The sequence below is a fragment of the Sminthopsis crassicaudata genome, chromosome 4 (assembly GCF_048593235.1).
Source record: "Sminthopsis crassicaudata isolate SCR6 chromosome 4, ASM4859323v1, whole genome shotgun sequence".
Classification (NCBI taxonomy): domain Eukaryota; kingdom Metazoa; phylum Chordata; class Mammalia; order Dasyuromorphia; family Dasyuridae; genus Sminthopsis; species Sminthopsis crassicaudata.
The window spans coordinates 452,274,939-452,292,973 of record NC_133620.1 but is presented as its reverse complement, the minus strand read 5'-3'; the positions used below and the strand labels follow the sequence as shown (position 1 = coordinate 452,292,973).

Below are 18,035 nucleotides of genomic sequence, written 5' to 3'. Positions count from 1 at the left end.
GGTGAACTTGTAATTGCGGTAGTCTTGGGGGAGAGAGGATAGGGCAGATGTTCTGCAAAGACAGTTCCCCTAATATTGCATCATTCCATAATGAGTTTGCAAAAGAGGTAGTAAGTGAGCACAGGTAAATTCTTTGAAAAGTAAATAGAGACCATAGGGAGACTCATTCCTATACCAGACAACATTGGCCCATGAAGGGGTACTGGTAACCTGCTTCCGGAACATTTTTGTTGGTTTAGAGTCCAGACGGACTATTCCACTAAATCTGTTGACTTGGACCAAAGGTAAACCCAGGTATAAACAGATTAAGTGGGACTTGGCAAGAGGGAAGAGACATTATTAAGCGTGTAAGGGATCTTAAAGGAAATTGTTATACAGGGAAGAAAACACCAAATAGGGTAAGAAATCACTTCCTTTATCCCGTGAATTGGGGACGAGAGGAACGTGTAACCTAGCCTTACCTAGTCAGATTTTTTGAAAACAATTTAAATTTTGCCCATGGTATGTAAATACTACAGAGACAAAATCTGCCTGCTTATTCAGTACATTTTATTTAGCCAGAGTTTTATATTTTTATATCAATGTGCCTTGCATGTGTATTTTTTTAAGGAAAAATTAGATCTTTTAGTAGTTCCTGAGGTCCACGTTCTTGCCATTTCACGCTGAATGATGAGCTCACCCTTTGATCTCTGTGGTTATTGGTCCTGTCACAAACTGGAACTGCTTTAGAATTGGGGCAATTTATATTTTACTCTTAATGTGTTAGTGGCTGTTCTGTAGGTTGTGAGGAGAGTCCCAAGAGTTCTCTCTTCTGGTCCTTCCCTCTTCCTGCTACCTGCTGGCTTTTAGCACCTTCTTTGAGTCATGTAAAGGCATTTCTTGTGTTTCTTTTCAATGTTCTCCCTGCCCCTTTAACCAAGGGGGTTCAAAAATGCTTTGTTTGCAAAACCCTGGGAGGGATGGAGCCAACTTTGCTCTGGAATTCTGTGGGAGCTGCACTAGCAGCTCTCTTCAATTTAAAAGTTTTTGTTAAAATACAGCACCTTGCTTATCATTAAATAAAAACAAAAATAAAGAAAAATGCTTGTCTGCAACCATTGTCTGGAAATAATGAACTGTGCAATTCTCGTCTGTTCCTTTTCCCATCACGTCTCCAGACTTGCTCTCCCTAGTGTGACTTGTTAGCCTCTGTACTTGTGCCAGTGTGAATGTGAATGCTTTGCTCGCATTACTTCTAAGAAACGCATTTTGCACACTTGGGTTTTGCTGAAGCTCCATGACAAGGTTAGTTCTAAGCAGATGAATAAAGCTATGCACACGTTTTTGAAAGTTTTGTGTCTCATTACCAGAAGTTGGTATCATCTGTCCCTGTTATTCTCCTGGGCTGCTCTTTGGCTATGCTATCTCTGAGGGAGACTATATAATTTTAAGGCCACAGTTCTGGTCTAGCTTGAAACTACAGAAAAGGGAAGAAAGAGCACTTCTAGTAGCAGACACAGTTTGGAAAGGAAAGCTTGGCTTAGAGCAAATGTCATTCTCTTGGGGAGATTTTAATAATTTTCCCATCCCTGTGCTATTGCTTCCTTTAGTAAGAAAGAATTACACCACTATTTCTTGGGTCAAAGGAAGGGAGGTGGAGAAAATTGAAGGCCGCTTCACGGAAGCTTTGGCCAATTTAATGTCTTAAGTGTAAGTGAGTTTAAAAGTAGGACTGAGTTATTTTCACACTTCCAACATAGTTTTGGTCAAGCGTACAAATAGAGGAAGTGGAATTTGAGATTAGTTTAGCTGCTACACTCGCCCAAATTGGTCTTTGGGTGTTTGCAGAGGAAGCACAAAACTGTCGAGGGAAGTTTGTCCCCTGACAATTGCCCTTGTTACTTAGTGTAGGAATATGGGGCCAGTTAAGTTGCTGCAATTTGCATGCACTAAATAGCTTTACTTTTCGTTGTGTTTTTTGCTTTAAAAAATATGTATAAATGTCCTAAACTGGTTTAGTTAAACCATTCTTTAAAGATTTCTCTTTTGGGGGGATAGGGGTGGGTATAATTAGCTTAGGGCCTTTTGTTTAGGAAAGGCTAGCCATTATGGTAAAGAGATCACTTAACAGTTTTTCCTTCTATGCTCTTAGATCCAGCCGAAATCCTTAGCTAATGTTACAGCTTTTCCAGTGTACAGAAGAGGGCTATTTTTCAGTCATCACACGTGTGCTTATGCACCTTCTGTGGGTTTGGAACCCACCTGGAGGTCCTTAATGTGTGTTGACTTTAAAAAACACCGGCAGACACCTCCCTCTCCCCCCCTCTTTTCTGTATTGTCAGTATTCATGGCAGGCAAGCTAGCCTATTATCTACAAACTTGGGTCCACTCGTTTGCATGGCCTGAAAGGCAGAAGTGCCCTCGGGTGGACAGAGCCTATTCTAAAGCATCAGTAGTTTTCATTTGTGTCCAGTTGCAGTAGAACTTGGGAGGGGGGGGAAGAGTTTTCATGACAGCTTGTTTAGGAGCTGAGTTCTCTCTTAGTTTGAGGGAAGGACGGGATACCATGTGGTAAATACTAAGGTTTTCCCTTCTCCCTTCTGCTCCCGAGTAATTTCATAAAGGTTCAAAAGTGTTACCCAGTCGGAAAGCCAGGCATTTTCCAAATTTGAGAGCAGTGACCAGAGATGAACCTTTTAGCTACTCGCTTAGGTATTTGCTGTAGTTGTACCTGACATCATAGACCCCAAGGAGGGTCTGGGTCGGGTTACGCGACATAATCTTTCTTTGTTGATGTCTTCACATCCAGTGTTTTAAAAAAGAAAAAAGCTGCGTGAATTTCATTTACTCTGCTGATCCAACAACAGCTCTGCAACCGTACCTAGATTTACTTATTTTATCGGGAAAAACAAAAACAAAACCCAGAAAATTTGTAGATCAAAGTAATGTAAATTGTTGAATAAAAGTTTTAAAGTTTATGAAGTGTTTGTGTATTCCATTTGATCCTTTTCTGTTTGCTGGCTTGTCGAAGCCCTTTCTGAGGACAGTGTGAGTAATGACTGTGTGGTTGGCTTTGCTGTTAGGCCTTTTCAAGGTGAAAGGATAAAGGATTTGAAGGCCCAGTTTGAGCAAGCACAGATCATCTCCCTTCTATGTCCACAGTCCTACTAAATTAATCCAGGTAAAAGAATAACTCCTGGACTTTAGACCATTCACAGAAGGGAAGAAGATAAATTTACGCCACTTGGCTGATTATGTGTTCTCGTCATCCCCACCCGCCATTTCCCTGTGCAGAATTTAACCCATCCTGGGGGGGAAAAAAAAAAAAGTGTGATTTCTCTTGTTGGATGAGAAGTATGGTAGATTAGTGCATATTGGTGAGAGCACGGTGCTAGTGAAGCCAAAAGTGGGTCTGTAGAGACCATTCGGCTTTCCCAAGCAGCCTGCAACTAAAAGACATTGTGCTCTTAATTGACACTCCTTGCACGTGTTTCTCCTTGAACACTTTGCTGCTATATAGATGTATTTTCTTAGGTGACATTTGAACCTTGGGTTTTACAAATTCCTGGAAAGCAGTTGAGGGATATTTCTTGGACTTTACCGGAATGAAATACTGTCATTTGGAAGTCAGTGCAAAAGCATTAATGATCAAAGCTTTGCCCTGTTGTCACAATTGACACAAAGGATATTAGATGCCTTTTAAAATAGTAGAATTCATTTCCACTAATACTTTTGCCTGTGAAGGCAACACATTTAAGTTTAAAACTCAGCACTTGACTTCATAGAAATGGACCCTTGATGGTTATAACTAACTCTTTGAGCCCTGCAAACTTTGGTCTTTATTTTTTCTTTTAATGACATTTATTGAGAATTTTTAGCAGTTCACAATCAAAAGTGATGGCTTATGAGCAGTACAATGAAACCCATTATTCTTTTCAAAGCAAGTAAGAGAATGGTTTTAGGTTACTGGTGGCCTCCCTCATTTCAGGGAACCTTACTGCTGGATGCGGCGGATTGACTGAATCTGGAAAGTCTGGGCGTGAGAGCCCCATTCTCTCCAATGCTTATAGTCTCCTCCATGGTGATCACACTCCAAGATATACTGATACCCACGGTATCCAGGATATTGGTAGCAGACCCATCTGGAAAAGCCCAAATAGTCACCTCATTACTGAAATGGAATGAAAGCCAGATCTTTCTTGGAGACTCAACTAGAAATCCTACTAGAACCTAAGCTGAGAAATGTAGTTGATTTTGTGAAACATTACTTCACAGATGTCCTTAAGTCCCATCTCACCCCAGAATGCTGTGGTATCCCCTCTTCCTATATATCAGAAAAATATTTGCTGTACTTGGACTAGAACACAAATGAACGAACTATATAATTGCTCATATGATATGGGAAAGGGAACTCGGAACCTCAAAAGCCCCATTAAGTTAAAAATTAAAGGCATTTTTAGGCATCTTTAGTGCTAAAATGGTAAGTGTAATATGACTCCACGAAGGCATTTCTGTGAGCAATGCTCACAGGATTTGAGTTGCAAAAAAAAAAAAAAAAAAAAAAAACTTCAGAGATCATCTTGTTTAACCTCCCCATTTTGCCAATTTAGGAAAAGGGCCCATGGAGCTCCGAAGTGTCAGGACTGGGATTTGAATCAAGGTCTTCTGGCTTCCAGTCCACAACACTCCAAATACACAAAAAGATTCCCTATTATGAATGATAAAAATTCATTTAAAAAACAGTCACTCATGGGTGTGAGTCCACTGCGTCCTGAATCCCATTTCTCACTTACGCTCCACACTGTATCTTCATGGAACCAACTTCATTGTTGCACCAGCCCATGGCCTGCAAGGAGGGGTAGTCATCGCATATCTCCCACTGGCGGCCAATAAAGTTTTCTTTCTCAAAGATCATGATCTTAGATTCCTTATGGTTCTGTAATCCAAGAACAAGAGAACCTACGAGTTGCTCTAAAACTAGCGTTGTTTTCAATTCTTTGTAAAAACTATCTTTTAAATTAGTTGAAATAAATATAAGCCCAGATTAGCCTTGATTAATATTTTGGGACTGGAGAGGGCTTTATAGATCCTTAAATGAACGTTTATTTTTTGATGATCTAGACCTCTGGTTCCATCAGAGAGAGGAACTCGTCGTATGATTCAGGTGAGGTACTGAGAAATTGTGGATTATTCCTGGTCACAGCCAGTGCTATCAGAAGCAGGATTTGAATTTGGGTTTTTCTTAGGCCAAGGCAATTCCTCTATTCATGACGCCACATTACCTTTCAAATGAATCAGAGTTTATTCAAAATGAGCATCCTTTCAAAGGTACGAAGCCCTTTTACCACACCTGATGGTTGCCCAGCCTGCCTTGTCTGTTCCCGGTAACAGAGTCCACACCTTTAGAAAACAGCCTGTTCTGTTGTGGGACAACTCTAAGGCTCAGAAAGTTAAGGAAATGTTAGGGGTCAAAACAGGCCTGGGCAGAGCGAATGAGGCACATCGTGACTGACTTCAATCACTCGGCCTGTTTTTGCAACAAGCAAGATGGTACCTAAAGATAGCAAAGGGAATAATTTGTCCGAGGAATGTACTCTTTGCCTTACCACACGGTGGGCTCAGCGGCCGGCCATCTGTTCTGAAATGTTTAAGGTGAAAAAGTAATCCGGTTGGGTGTCATTTCATACCTAGGTCACCCCTACTAGGAAGCTTTCAACTTACCTGCCACTAGAACAGGGACAAATGAGAGCACTGTCCTGGAAGAGAAGGAGTCTCCCTGACCCTGGCAACCTCATCCCTCTTCCACACTCCTACCGTGATCTTCAGGCTACTCACCGCGGAGCAGATGGGTCGAAAGGACATGAGACGCTCAACGTGGTAGGCGTTGCTCCCGCTCCAGGCTTCCCAGCGTGGGTATTCTCCCCTCTCCAGGACAAACTGCTGCCCACAGAAGCTTGTGTGTTCATAACCCACCCATCTGTGGAAAGGCAAGTCAAGTCAGAGCCCGGTCAGGTATTGAAAAATTAAAAGAGATTGACTGCTCTGTGGAAATCCTCCAGGATGCAACGCCACAGGATCTTATCTCATGGAACAAGAAATAGCCATAATGCACATTTTTACATTATTTCATCTAAGTAATGGTTTTGCCCCAAAATGGGGAGAGGGTGATTGATAGAATTTTTGGTTTATTCGTTGTTTGGGTAACTTCCTGGACTCCAGTGAAATGCTTAAGAGTTTCTTGGAAAACTGGTCTTCCCCTGATCAGAGCTCAAATTATAGATTTAGATCTGGAAGAGTTCATCTAGTTGTAGAGATCAGCTACTCTAATCCGATTTTTAAAAAATAGATAAACCGAGTCCCTAAAATGTATTACACAAGGTCACATATCTGATAGGTTTGTCCAACTTTTTTTGATCCTATTTTAGAGGAATTTTCTTAGGAAAGATTCTGGAAAAGTTTGCTGTTTTCTTCAATTCATTTAACAGAGGAGGAAACTGAGGCAAATAGGGTTAAGTTGCCCAGAGTCACACAGTAAGTGTCTAAGGCTGGATTTGAACTCGGGACCATTATGGCGCCCCCTCATCACCTGGAGCTGGGATTCAAACTTGCCTCCTTGGACCAAAGTGAAAGCAAAGCTCTTTCTGCTATTTCAGTCACCTAAGAGACCCTCCAGTACTCTAAGACGGCTCTGACTTGAAAACCTCCCTTGTTTTTCCCTACTCCAATTCCACAATCTGGTGGCTTTGTCTTTGCTCCATCACCCTCCCTGCCCTTTCACTAGCTGCAATACAGAAGGAGCACAGCCATTGTCGGAAGAACCAAAGGAAATTCTGGGTGTCATCCAGTTCTTTGGATCACCCAAATCCAGAGCCCTGGAGTAAAGTTCCAAGAGTTTGGGGCTCTTCTCCACTCAGCTGACCAATTAGGTGACACAAGGGACAGAGTCTGGGCTCTGGAGGGAGGAAGGTATAAATTAATATTTGACTTCTTAATACTACTTTGGGCAAGTCACAACTGCCTTCCTCAGTTTCTTCATCTGCAAAGTGGGGATAATAATAGCCTCTACCGGCAGGGTTGTTGTGAGGAAGAAATAAAAGATCTGTAAAGCGCCTAGCCCAGCCTGGCACACATAAGTGCTAAAAGTGTTCATTATTATTAGTTAACACACTCTCTAGTTCTTCCCCCCATCCTGCTCTCCTTATTCTGGCATCCATCAGGAAGCCAGCCACTCTCTCCCCTGCTGTCAGTCTTTCAAGTGGGATGACAAAGTGGGCCGTGATTTTATCCACCTGTGAGGGGACAGGACAGGAGAAAAGGGCCAGTTTTCTCCTCAGAACAGGAAGGGTGACCATCCACAAGGGGGCCCTGAAAGACTGGGAGTTTAATGTGGAGAGTCGGGAACCCTCCAGCTTTCTCCGACCTGGGCAGAGCTCTCTGAACCCAAGAGGACGGGAGGTCTCTGGCTGCCACTCTCAGCAGCGGCCACTGACCCAGGCCCCGTCCTGCTGGCCTGGGACTCTAAGAGCCAGGGCGCACTCAGTGCACTCTCCCCCAAGCCGCCCTGGTGAGGCTGGATTAATGGGAGAACTTCCAGGGGGGGAAAATCTGCCTTGGCAAAGTGGTGTCTCAAAGAGGGCGCAAAAAGGAGAATCAGGAAGATCTGCGTTCGAATCCTGCCACGGACTCTTCAGCAAATATGAGGCCCTTAGGGCCTGGATTTAAAAAGAGACTCAGTTTTCTCCTTTATAAAATGGGCACAATAATAGCACCTACCTTATAGGGTGTTGTGAAGATCCAATGAGTAAGTACATATAGGACTTTGCAGATGTTAAAATGCTAGTTATTGTTTTTATCATCCAATCTGGGAGAGAGTACCGGTCTTTCAGTGCCAGCACAAAACTAGGAATGACTTGAGGCAGAGAACTGGGGGGGGCATCACCTACCAAGGATGGGGTTTACACAAAGCCCACAACTGTATTAGGCCCCTCGGGTGTGGAGGAGTGCCTCACCTGTGGGGCAAAAGGTGGAAGGAGAGGAAAAGGAACTGAAGGATTACTGTGTAATGGGGCAGCTCCCGTGGGGGTGATCTGGTTGTTCTGTCCTCCCCTTTATGTGGAACACTTGCTTCTTTAATCTCCCAGCGTTATCAAGCCCATTTCCCCACTTCCTCTCAGGGTTCTGGTGAAAAAAATCTATAATTCTGTCACTGTGGGTTTTTGCTCTAGCAAAATGGAGCGTGGCCTGTTTCTCACTTTGTTGAGATGATCTCTAAGGGAGATAGGAAGGGAGAGGTGACAGAGAGGGGGGAGGAGAGAGGAGAGGAAGGAAAAAAGGAAGGAAGGGAGGGAGAGAGGGAAAGCAGGAAAAGGAAACAAGTATTTATTAACCACCCTCTATGTGCCAGACATTGATTTCATCCTCATAACAACCCTGGGAGAGAGGGGCTATCATGAGGCAACAGCGCCAATCGCAGGAGCGCCCACGAGATGGGAAGCCCCTTCTCCCAAAGCCACTGGCCCTGCCCTCGCCCATCTATTGTCCTGGGGAGCACGGGATGGGCTGGCTCTGGGGACATCCAGAGGGGGTCTTTGGGCAGAATCACTGGGCTTCTGGGTACTCACGCGCCACATTCCACCTTCAGGGAGCGGATGTTGTCAAAGCTGCACTCGGAGACGTTGGGGCAGGGGCCTGTGAACTCCACCCTCTTGCCCTGGAAGTTCTCCTGGTCATAGATGGTTACCTGAGACACAAAGAATCCAGGACGGGAAGGAAGACGTTTGTCAAGTGGGAAACTCAGATAAGGGACGCTCTGCTAGACCTTGTGCTCCCAGAACTGGAAAGAAAGGTTTTGGGTTTTTTTGTGTTTTTTTTTTAACCCAAAAATAGTTCAGAAAGTTTTAGATTCCTTTGTTTTATCTAGTGGGCATTAATGATAAACAAGGGCATCAGTCCTGGTGACCCCCAGAGGGGGTCATGTAACAGGTTCTTTGAGGGACCTTGAGAGAAGGATTGAAAGTGGGGACTCTCAGGGACACCCTGAGCCAGTGGCAGCAAAGAATGGAAGCAAAGGAGCAGGGACCCTGATTGGAGGGAGAGCTCTTTCAGAAGAGACAGCAGGGTCCCTTCCCCGGTCTGTGGCTCCACATCTTACTATCGCCTTGACTATATTTTCTTTTAAAGATAACTCCTCAACGGGGCAATATGTCCCAAATACTCCCAGGATCCCCCACCCCGACCACACCCTTTAGAATTCTCTTTCCAAAAAAGCAGAAAATTCCTGAGGTCTTGCCTCATGTGTAGCCATGGGCTTTGGGCAGCCCCGCTAGGATTAGGGGTGGACAGGACAAGAAGCCAGCTAGGATGGCCTAAAGAATCATATTGTTTAACATGACTTTCTTTTTTTAATTAAAGCTTTTTATTTATACAACATATGCATGGGTAATTTTTCAACATCGACCCTTGCAAAGCCTTTTGTTCCACATTTTCCCCTCCTTCCTCCCCTGCCCTCCTCCAGATGACAGGTAGTCCAATACATTAACACGACTTTCTAAAATATTTCCTTTCTTGAATGCCAGGAAATCCCACTCTCCTTGCCATGGAGGTATTTATTTTGTTATAAATCAACTGCTTCGGGTTTCGCTGAAGGTGAATGGCACAGCCTTTTCTGCACTGCTGTGGCTAGCCAAATTTTATCAATTGCAACTGCCTGGCAGAATTCGCCAGTTAACTCTGGGCCCCGGCACCTGCCCTGGGACTCTCTGCCAGCCTCTGAGACCCCACCTCCCATCATTCCCTTTCCCCAAAGCGAATGGAAATGCATTCCCTGGTTTTCCATCACCAGGCTTACCTTCCATGGCCCTAGAGGCCCAGGTAGAGGGTTTGTCTGAGCCATCCTATTAGCTGGCACTGTTTCTGCAAGAGAAAGCAAAAGTCGCTTCTGGGGTCGAGACAAATGAGGCTCCTGTCTTGCAAGCCCAGAGTTCCATCCCTGATTCACACATGACTCTCTTTCTCCAGGAGGAGAAAAGGAGGGAAAATTGCTATGAGCTAGCAGACACAATTCTTACAATGACATTTGCAGCCTCAGTTAAAACTAAAGAATCCAGAAATGCAAGATTAAGACCCGGGAGCTCTGATTCAACCCGTAATTTTATGGATGAAGGGCCTTGGGGATCAGTGCAGTGCTGGGATGAGAACCCAGTGCCCTGTACGCTGCAGAGACAGTGTGCCAAGCAGGAAGAGTGCTGGACTTGGTATCAGGAAGAACCTGGATTCAAATCCTAATTCAAAGCCTCTCTGAGCCTCAGTTTCCTCCATCGGTAGCATGAAGATAATAATAGCATTAAATACCTCTGACACAAGATTGTTGTAAGGCTCAAATGGGGCAGCATTTGTAAAATGTGTGGGATAGTCTAAAAAGTCTTGGTTCTTTAAAAGTTCTTGAAAAACCTGGGTTTGAATCCTGCTTCCAACAATTAACACCTATGTGATCTGAGTCATCTCACGTCCTTTGGCCTCTGCAGAAAGAAGGAGATGGACTAAATGGCCTCTGGGATCTTTATCCACTATTAACTGACTTGATGAGCCTGCTTCAATACTTAACTAGCTGTACAATACGGGCACGCGGTTCCATCTTGCTGGGCCCCAGCTTCTTCATTTATAAAGTGAAGGGGCTGGACTAAAAAGGAGCTACATGGACAGATCCAGCCTCTCTTTGCTGGTGGAAACATCTTAATCCATTTATAAATGAGCGATTCTCAGGATGGGCCTCCTTAGTTGGGAGGAGGAAAGGTAGATTCGAGAAGACCCCTGACCTTTAGCCTCAAAATTCTAGGAAAATAGACAGGGCTTGGTTTTCTAAATCAGGAGAAGCTGGTTATTGGGCTCAGGACACATTGGTCATCTTGGTGTTTTCCCCAAGAAGCCATTTCCAAATCCATTTGAAAGAAATAGGCTCAGACACTTACTAGCTGTGTGACCCTGGGCAAGTCACTTAATCCCAATTGTGGAAGGAAGGAAGGAAGGAAGGAAGGAAGGAAGGAAGGAAGGAAGGAAGGAAGGAAGGAAGGAAGGAAGGAAGGAAGGAAGGAAGGAAGGAAGGAAGGAAGGAAGGAAGGAAGGAAGGGAGGGAGGGAGGGAGGGAGGGAGGGAGGGAGGGAGGGAGGGAGGGAGGGAGGGAGGGAGGGAGGGAGGGAGGAAAGAAAAAGAAAGAGAAGAGGTTATAAGTAGGAGGCCCAACGATGAATTGCTTCATAGATTTATAGTTGCAAGGGAAACTGGAGGTCACTGAGTCTATCTCCCTTCCCTTCATTTTACAGATGAAGAATCTGTGGCTGGGAAATTAAGTGACTTGCCCAAGGTGAAATTGCTGGGGCAGGATTTGAACCCAGATCTCCTTGACTTCCACTCTATCACTCCATCTAGTTGGCAGAGTATTTAGAGATTGGATCACATGTTGCTGACTTCAAGCGAGGGTCTTTTACAGATTCATTTACAGAGGAGGAAACAGGCTCAGGGAGGAGAATAATTTAAAATCATGGCATTTAGAATGGAAGGAACTTCATAATTATTTAGTGCAAATTCCTGATTTTACAGAAGAGGAAACTGGGATCTTAGAAAGGTGAAGTGACTTAGTTGAAGCCACACCGTTAATAATGGTTAAAGCTAGCATTCCACCCTTCATTTCTCCTGTCTCCAAATCAGGCATCCCCCATGGAGCCAGTTTTTCCCTATTGTGGGGTAGAACAGTGGTTCTTGTCAGCTTTGTCACTGACTCCCAAGTCTTAATTTCCTCCTCTCCGAAATTAGGGAGTTGGTTACAGGCCTGACTTTTCATGAGACTGGTCCAAGCTCATATAGACAGGAAGTAGTACAGCTAGGATTCAGACCCAGGCCTGGCCCTGAGACTCACGGAAGAGACCTCAGAGATCTTCTAGCTCCCCCCTCATTTTAGAAATGAGTCCCAGAGCCGCCAAGTGGGCCCGTCCAAGATCATGCAAATGGACCGTGGCAGAGCTTGGATTCGAACCTGGGTCCTCAAACTTCAAATCCCCTGCTTTCTACCACAGGGTAGTCAGCCTAGGACCAGAGGATCATGGAATGAGGTCATCTAATGCAATCCTCATCCCCTTCCCTTATTACAGGTAACTGAGGTTCGCGAATGCTAAATGACTAGAGCACAGTCAAATGGCTAATAGGTACCGGATCTTTCTGACTCAGAGTCCGGCACTCCCACTTTCCTCCCTCCCAGGGAGTAAATAAATAAATAATACAAAAGTAGGCGTGGGGCCGGCTGATGTGTGACGCCCCTATCTCTCATCTCTGTCTTTGCCCTGACTGTTCCCCCATCCCTGGCGTGCTCCCCTCCTGAGCCCTCACTGCTGGGCCCTTCCTCTGAATTACCCTCAGCTTCCTCCACGTACCCGTACAGTGACCCCCGGAGAGCAGGGACTGCTCTGGCTTTCTTTGTACTCCCAGAGTTTAGCACAATGCCGGGTATAGAGTAGGCGCTTAATAAATGCTTGTTGAGTGAGCAGTAAGCAGTTTCAGCCAAGTAACACGAGCGTGAGAGCCAGGACCAGTGCACGTGACAGTCTTTTGGGGGCATTTTCCCTTTGGGGGGAAGTTTCCTGGTAACGTTCATTGGGAAACTTTCCAGCGCTGGCTTGCCTGACCTGGGGGTGATCTAGAGGAACCTTTCCACCCCAGGAGCTGGTCAGGAGGAACCTGCCAACGGAGCTGACTCATTCCAGAGCCCGGAGCCGATTGGCTGAGGCAGCTGGAGGGGGGGGATCAGAAGGGACACGCAGGGGGTTGCTCCAGAGCTGCTCCCCCCACTGCGGCACTTCTAGCAGCCCCTCACTGTCTGACTTTGGGACTCTGTGTCCTTGGAGGCTTTCGTTCTTAAAGCTTTATTCCCAGCCATCCCTTCCCAGGATGGAGAGCCACTTCGGGTGGCCCGGCTCAGCCAAAGCAGGGATTCAAAGATTCAGGCAGTTGGGGGTGATAAGGGCGGCCTGGGAGTCAGGTAACCCGGGTTTTCGACCCAGCCCTGTGGGCTTGGCCAGTTATCAGTGGCTAACTGGTGGCCCAGCAGAGCAAGCATTGGACCTGAGTTAAAATCTCCAGCTCTGGGATCTTGGGCAAGTCACTCAAATTCTGTCTGCCTCAGTTTCCCCAGCTATAAAACAGACTTAATAACAGCAGCTACCTCCCAGGGTTATTGTAATGATCCCCTAAAATAATAATTATAAAATGCCTAGCATGCAGTAGGCACTACATAAATGCTATTAATAATAAGAACTAACACTTTTAGGTTTCATGATTTTCAAAGTGCTTCCCCAAAATTGCTTCATTTAATCCTCAAAACAACCCGTTAGGGGGCGCAATGGATAGAGCACCAGCCCTGAAGTCAGGAGGACCCGAGTTCAGATCCGGTCTCAGACACTTAACGCGTCCTGGCTGTGTGATCCCGGGCAAGTCACTTCACCCCAGCCTCAGAAAATTTAAAAAAAAAAAAAAAAAAAAGTGAATATTGAAGGTAGGAGTTACTAATTGTCCCCATTTTGCAGATTTGGAAACTGAGTCAGACAGGTTAAGTGACTTGCCCAGGGACATACAGCAAGTAAGCATATAACAATCCTAATCTTCCTGACACCAAATTCAGCATCCTGTTGACTGTTTTCTGTAAAATGAATGAGATTTCTTCCTGCTTTCTGGGCAAAAAGTCCATGCTTCCAAGTCAAACCACGTTTCCTGACAGCCAGTGTTACCCCTCTGCTTCTCCCCCCAAACTTCTCAGACACCCCTCCACTTTCTGGAGGCTCCTTCCCACCCTGCAGGGCATGGTCCAGATCTAGCTCTGCTCCCCTCTGCCAGGGCCCTTCTAGGAGGCCGGGACCCCACACCCAGCCCTTCTCCCCATCAGCAGGTCTCTGCGGCCCGGCTCTCCCACCCTGCGGCCCTGGGGCTGGGGCTGGGGGAGAAGGGCCGGCCGGCCTCACTCACCGAGCTCCCTCTGGACAGCCTGGGTCTCCATCTGGTACCAGTTCCCCCCGGGGCCGCCCTTTATATAAGCCGCCGCCTGTGGCTGGTCAGCACAAAGCTTTCTGTGCTAGATCTCCGGGTGATCCCGGGGCTTTGGGAAGCTCAGGCCCCTGGGCTGCGGCTGTCTGGCTTTTTGTTTAAAGGGATAGAAACATTCCTGGCCCTCGTGGCCGTCTGGGGGCGCGGGCCGCTGCATTTGGGGGGGCCTGGGGATAGGCGCCTCTCCCAGAATGCTGCTGGAGGAAAGACCCTTTGCTAGGGCCGGTAACTGAGCCTCCGCTTCAGAGGCCAATGAGGAGAGACCTGGTGGTCCCGCTCCCTCCGCTTACCTGATTAGAGCTGGGATCACCCTTAATGACCCCTCAGAGGAGTGAGCCCCTCTCAGAGCTTCCCAGGAGCTCATGGTTCCTTCTCCAAGCAGCTACCTTGTGTGAGAGAAATACTCCTCCTTGCAGAATGCTACTTCTCTCCCATTCCTCTGAGGATCTAGGACCGTCAGCTGGATCCCTCCCCATCCCCCCCACTCCCATTCCCTCCACTCAGACTACTGAGCCCCAAGCAACTTTATTTTGTCCTTTAGTGAATGACAAATCATTAAGCACTTACAGTATGCCAGGCAGGCTATAAAGGGCCTGGAAATAAAGAGACAAAATGGGAGCCCCTTCACTGGGATGTTCTCAGGACCCCACCGGCTTCTCCCGCCCTCCTAGGGCTTTCACGCCCAGCTCGGGGGCAAATCTGGGGTTTGGTGGAGCATCTGGCCAGCGGTGCCCCGACGTTTCTGCGTGTACGTAGGAGAGGGACCGGAGACCCTCAGGACTGGAGAAGTTCAGGAAGCCGGGCCCAGCCTCCAGCCCCAGCATCCTCTCTTCCAGCTGAATGCAAGGGACTGCCTGGCTCTTGCCTCCATATTCCTTTTAATTGTCCGGTACCCCAAGTGATAAGTGCTTAACAAGGGATAAGTGGGGCGGGTGGGAACAGACTTGGGGATTTGGGGGGTTCCGCAAGTGGTCTCAAAGTCGGGGAGGATGGGGGTGTTGCTGAAGGGGGAAGGAGGGAAATGCTTCTCTCCATCAAGAAGCAGTTGTTAACCTTGGACTGGTCACTAAAGGATGCTGGCAATTGGCAAAGGAAGTTGTGTGTGTGTGTGTGTGTGTGTGTGTGTGTGTGTGTGTGTGTGTGTGTGTGTGTGTCTGTATGTGGGTGTGCGTGTCTGTGTGAGAGTGTAGGGAGTGACTCTCTGCCAATGTGGGTGGCCACCTCAGCAATTTCATATAGGTCATGATTCTTTCTCTCTGTCTGTCTCCTCTTCTCTCTCTTTTCTCCCCCTTCCTTCTCTTGCTTTCTCTCATCCCTTTCCCTCTTGTTCTTTCACCTCTCCTTTCTCTCCCTTCTCTCTCTCTCTGATCTCCCAATCCCTCTCTCTCCTCTCTGTCACTTCTCTTTCTCTCTCTCCTGTCCTAAGATTGAGAATACAAACAAACTCAAACAGTCCCTGACCTCAGAAGAACCTGTGTTACTACAGACGCTGATTATTACAATAACATTTCTGAGCCAGAAGGGAGAGCTAGTCCAATCCCATCACTTTTTGGTTGAGGAAACACAGACCCACAGAAGGGAAAAGACTTGCCAGAAATCATAAAGCAAGTGAGTGACAAGCAGATCTAACCTAGGCCTGGTGAATGGGCTTCCTTTTCCTGTTTTCCCCTGACTCTTGTTTCAGGAGCTGCCCTTCTCTTCTCCCAGATCCTCCTAGTCCTATCCTGAGTCCCCTGCCCTTCACTCTGTCAGCTTCCATGAAGGACCAACAGTTTGCAGTACCAGTCAAAAGTCCTTCCCCCTACTCAACCACTCCAAGTAGAGAACGACTTGCTTTATGTTGTTACTTAATCTCTCTCTCTCTCTCTGTCTCTCTCTCTGTCTCTCTCTGTCTCTCTCTCTCTCTGTCTCTCTCTGTCTCTCTCTGTCTCTCTCTCTCTGTCTCTCTCTGTCTCTGTCTCTCTCTGTCTCTGTCTCTGTCTCTCTCTGTCTCTCTCTGTCTCTCTCTCTCTCTGTCTCTCTCTCTCTCTCTCTCTCTCTCTCTCTCTCTCTCTCTCGCACACACACACACACACACACACACACACACACACACACACAATTTCTCCAATCAGACTGTAAGCTTCTTGAAGGCAGGCTTTTGGAAAAGAGTCCAGTTTCAGCCTTGGCCCCAATCTAGCCCCGAGGCTTTGGATGAGTCCCCCCTCCATCCCCACCCCCTTCGGTGTCCAGCTTTATCAATGACCAGATTATCGGGGCTCTCCTTTTTATGTCACCGACCCTTTGGCCAACCGGTGACACTTGTGGATCTCTCTTCGAAATAGTGTTTCCAGATATACAAAATAAAATTAAGTTTGTATTAAAGGAAATCCAAGGTTAATGAAAGCAACAATAGGATTTTTTCCTCCATCCAAGTCCACAGACCCCAAGAAATCAGATCTTTGAGAAGATCATTTCTCTGTGCCTCAATTCCCTCCTCGGTTAAATGAGGAGTCGGAGTAGATCAGAGGTTTTTAATTTGGTGTCCAAACACCCTCAAGGATCAAAGCTTAGATTTTTGGCCGTTCCATAAATTTGTATAGGGAAAAAATCATCTATATTTTCATTAACTTCTAACTGAATTTACCATGCCCTTCAGTTCTTTCAAAACATGATTCTGAGGTGTCCTCAGGCTTCCCTGGGGGTCCAGGATTCAAAAGAGCCCAAGAATCCCTGACCCAGACGATATCCAGAGATCCTTTCCCATTTTCTAGTCCACGAGAGGCCGGGATGAGAGCAGAGACTGTCCCCGCCAGGGATCTTCAGAGGAGAAAAATTGCCTACATTTTGCCAGCCTACTTCATTTGTATTTTATGCACAATCAATGTTTTCATTTGGGGACTTGAAGTCACATGGGGTTGTTAATACAATAAAGACTGATGTAGTTTAAAATTTATTCAACGAAAAGAAAACAATCAGACACCATTGTGCGAATAATACACGAGTACTAGTTGAACTGGCCAGAAGCTGATCCCAGGGTCTCTCCCACCTCCCTCTTTCTCGGTAGAATTCAGAAGAGTTCCAAAAGGATTTCCACTTCTTTAGGATGATTAAGGAGCTTTCTAAAGCATCTGTTTCACTTACTATTCAAATACAACTCAGCATTTTTCCACCCACTGGGTCCCCCCCATTGCCACAGTCACTCGCACTCCCATATTACCCTTCTTCCCTTGGTCTTGGGGTGACCCTGGAAAAATAAATAGATGCTCTTTTTTCTGTACTCGTTAAAAAAGTTCCATTGGTATTTTGTTTAACATGAAAAGCAATGGCATGTAGCCAAATGAAGAGAGAGCTGGACCCAAAGGGAGGAAAACCTGAGTTCAAGACCTGCTTTAACCCTGAAATAAATTTCACTTGTCTCAGTACTGTAGTTCACCTCAAATGCAGTCTGGGGGCTAAGACCCTACCAGGTAGTCTGAGTGGTCAATACTACTTTTATAGTCAGACTAAGATGTCATAGGACAGCTGGTTGGTGCAGTGGATCGAGCACCGCCAGCCTGGAGTCAGGAAGTTCAAGTCCAGCCTCACACATTTACTAGCTCATCACCCTGGCCAAGGCACTTCTCCCTGTTTGCCTCCGTTTCCTCACCTGAGCTGGAGAAGGTAATGGCAAACTGTTCCAGTATCTTTGCTAAAAAACACAAACCCCCAAACCTAAGTAGGGTCATGAAGAATTGGACTGAACTGCAACCGAACAAGAAAACCAGTGGTACATGAAGATAACGGAACATTATTATTCTATAAAAACGATGAACAGGCTGATTTTAGAAAGGCCTGGAGAGATTTACATGAGCTGACGCTGAGAGAAACAAGCAGAACCAGGAGTACATTGTGCACAGGAACAGCAAGAGTGAGCCATGATCAACTACGGAAGATTTGGTTCTTCTCAGTGCTTCAGGGATCGAAGGCAGTCCCCACAGACTTTGGACAGA

At 46.2% G+C, this 18,035-nt stretch overlaps 1 protein-coding gene across 1 annotated transcript; it reads right to left on the bottom strand.

The window, feature by feature from the left end:
* Nucleotides 1-3,810: 3,810 nt before the first annotated feature.
* Nucleotides 3,811-14,036, bottom strand: CRYBA1 (crystallin beta A1). Its single transcript, XM_074263756.1, has 6 exons — nt 13,987-14,036; nt 9,827-9,891; nt 8,601-8,719; nt 5,815-5,956; nt 4,773-4,915; nt 3,811-4,121 (listed from the first exon to the last, which is right to left on the bottom strand). Exons 1-6 carry the CDS (start codon nt 14,015-14,017, stop codon nt 3,974-3,976), a joined length of 648 nt encoding a protein of 215 aa, XP_074119857.1. The 5' UTR covers nt 14,018-14,036; the 3' UTR covers nt 3,811-3,973.
* Between the last annotated feature and the right edge of the window lie 3,999 nt (nt 14,037-18,035).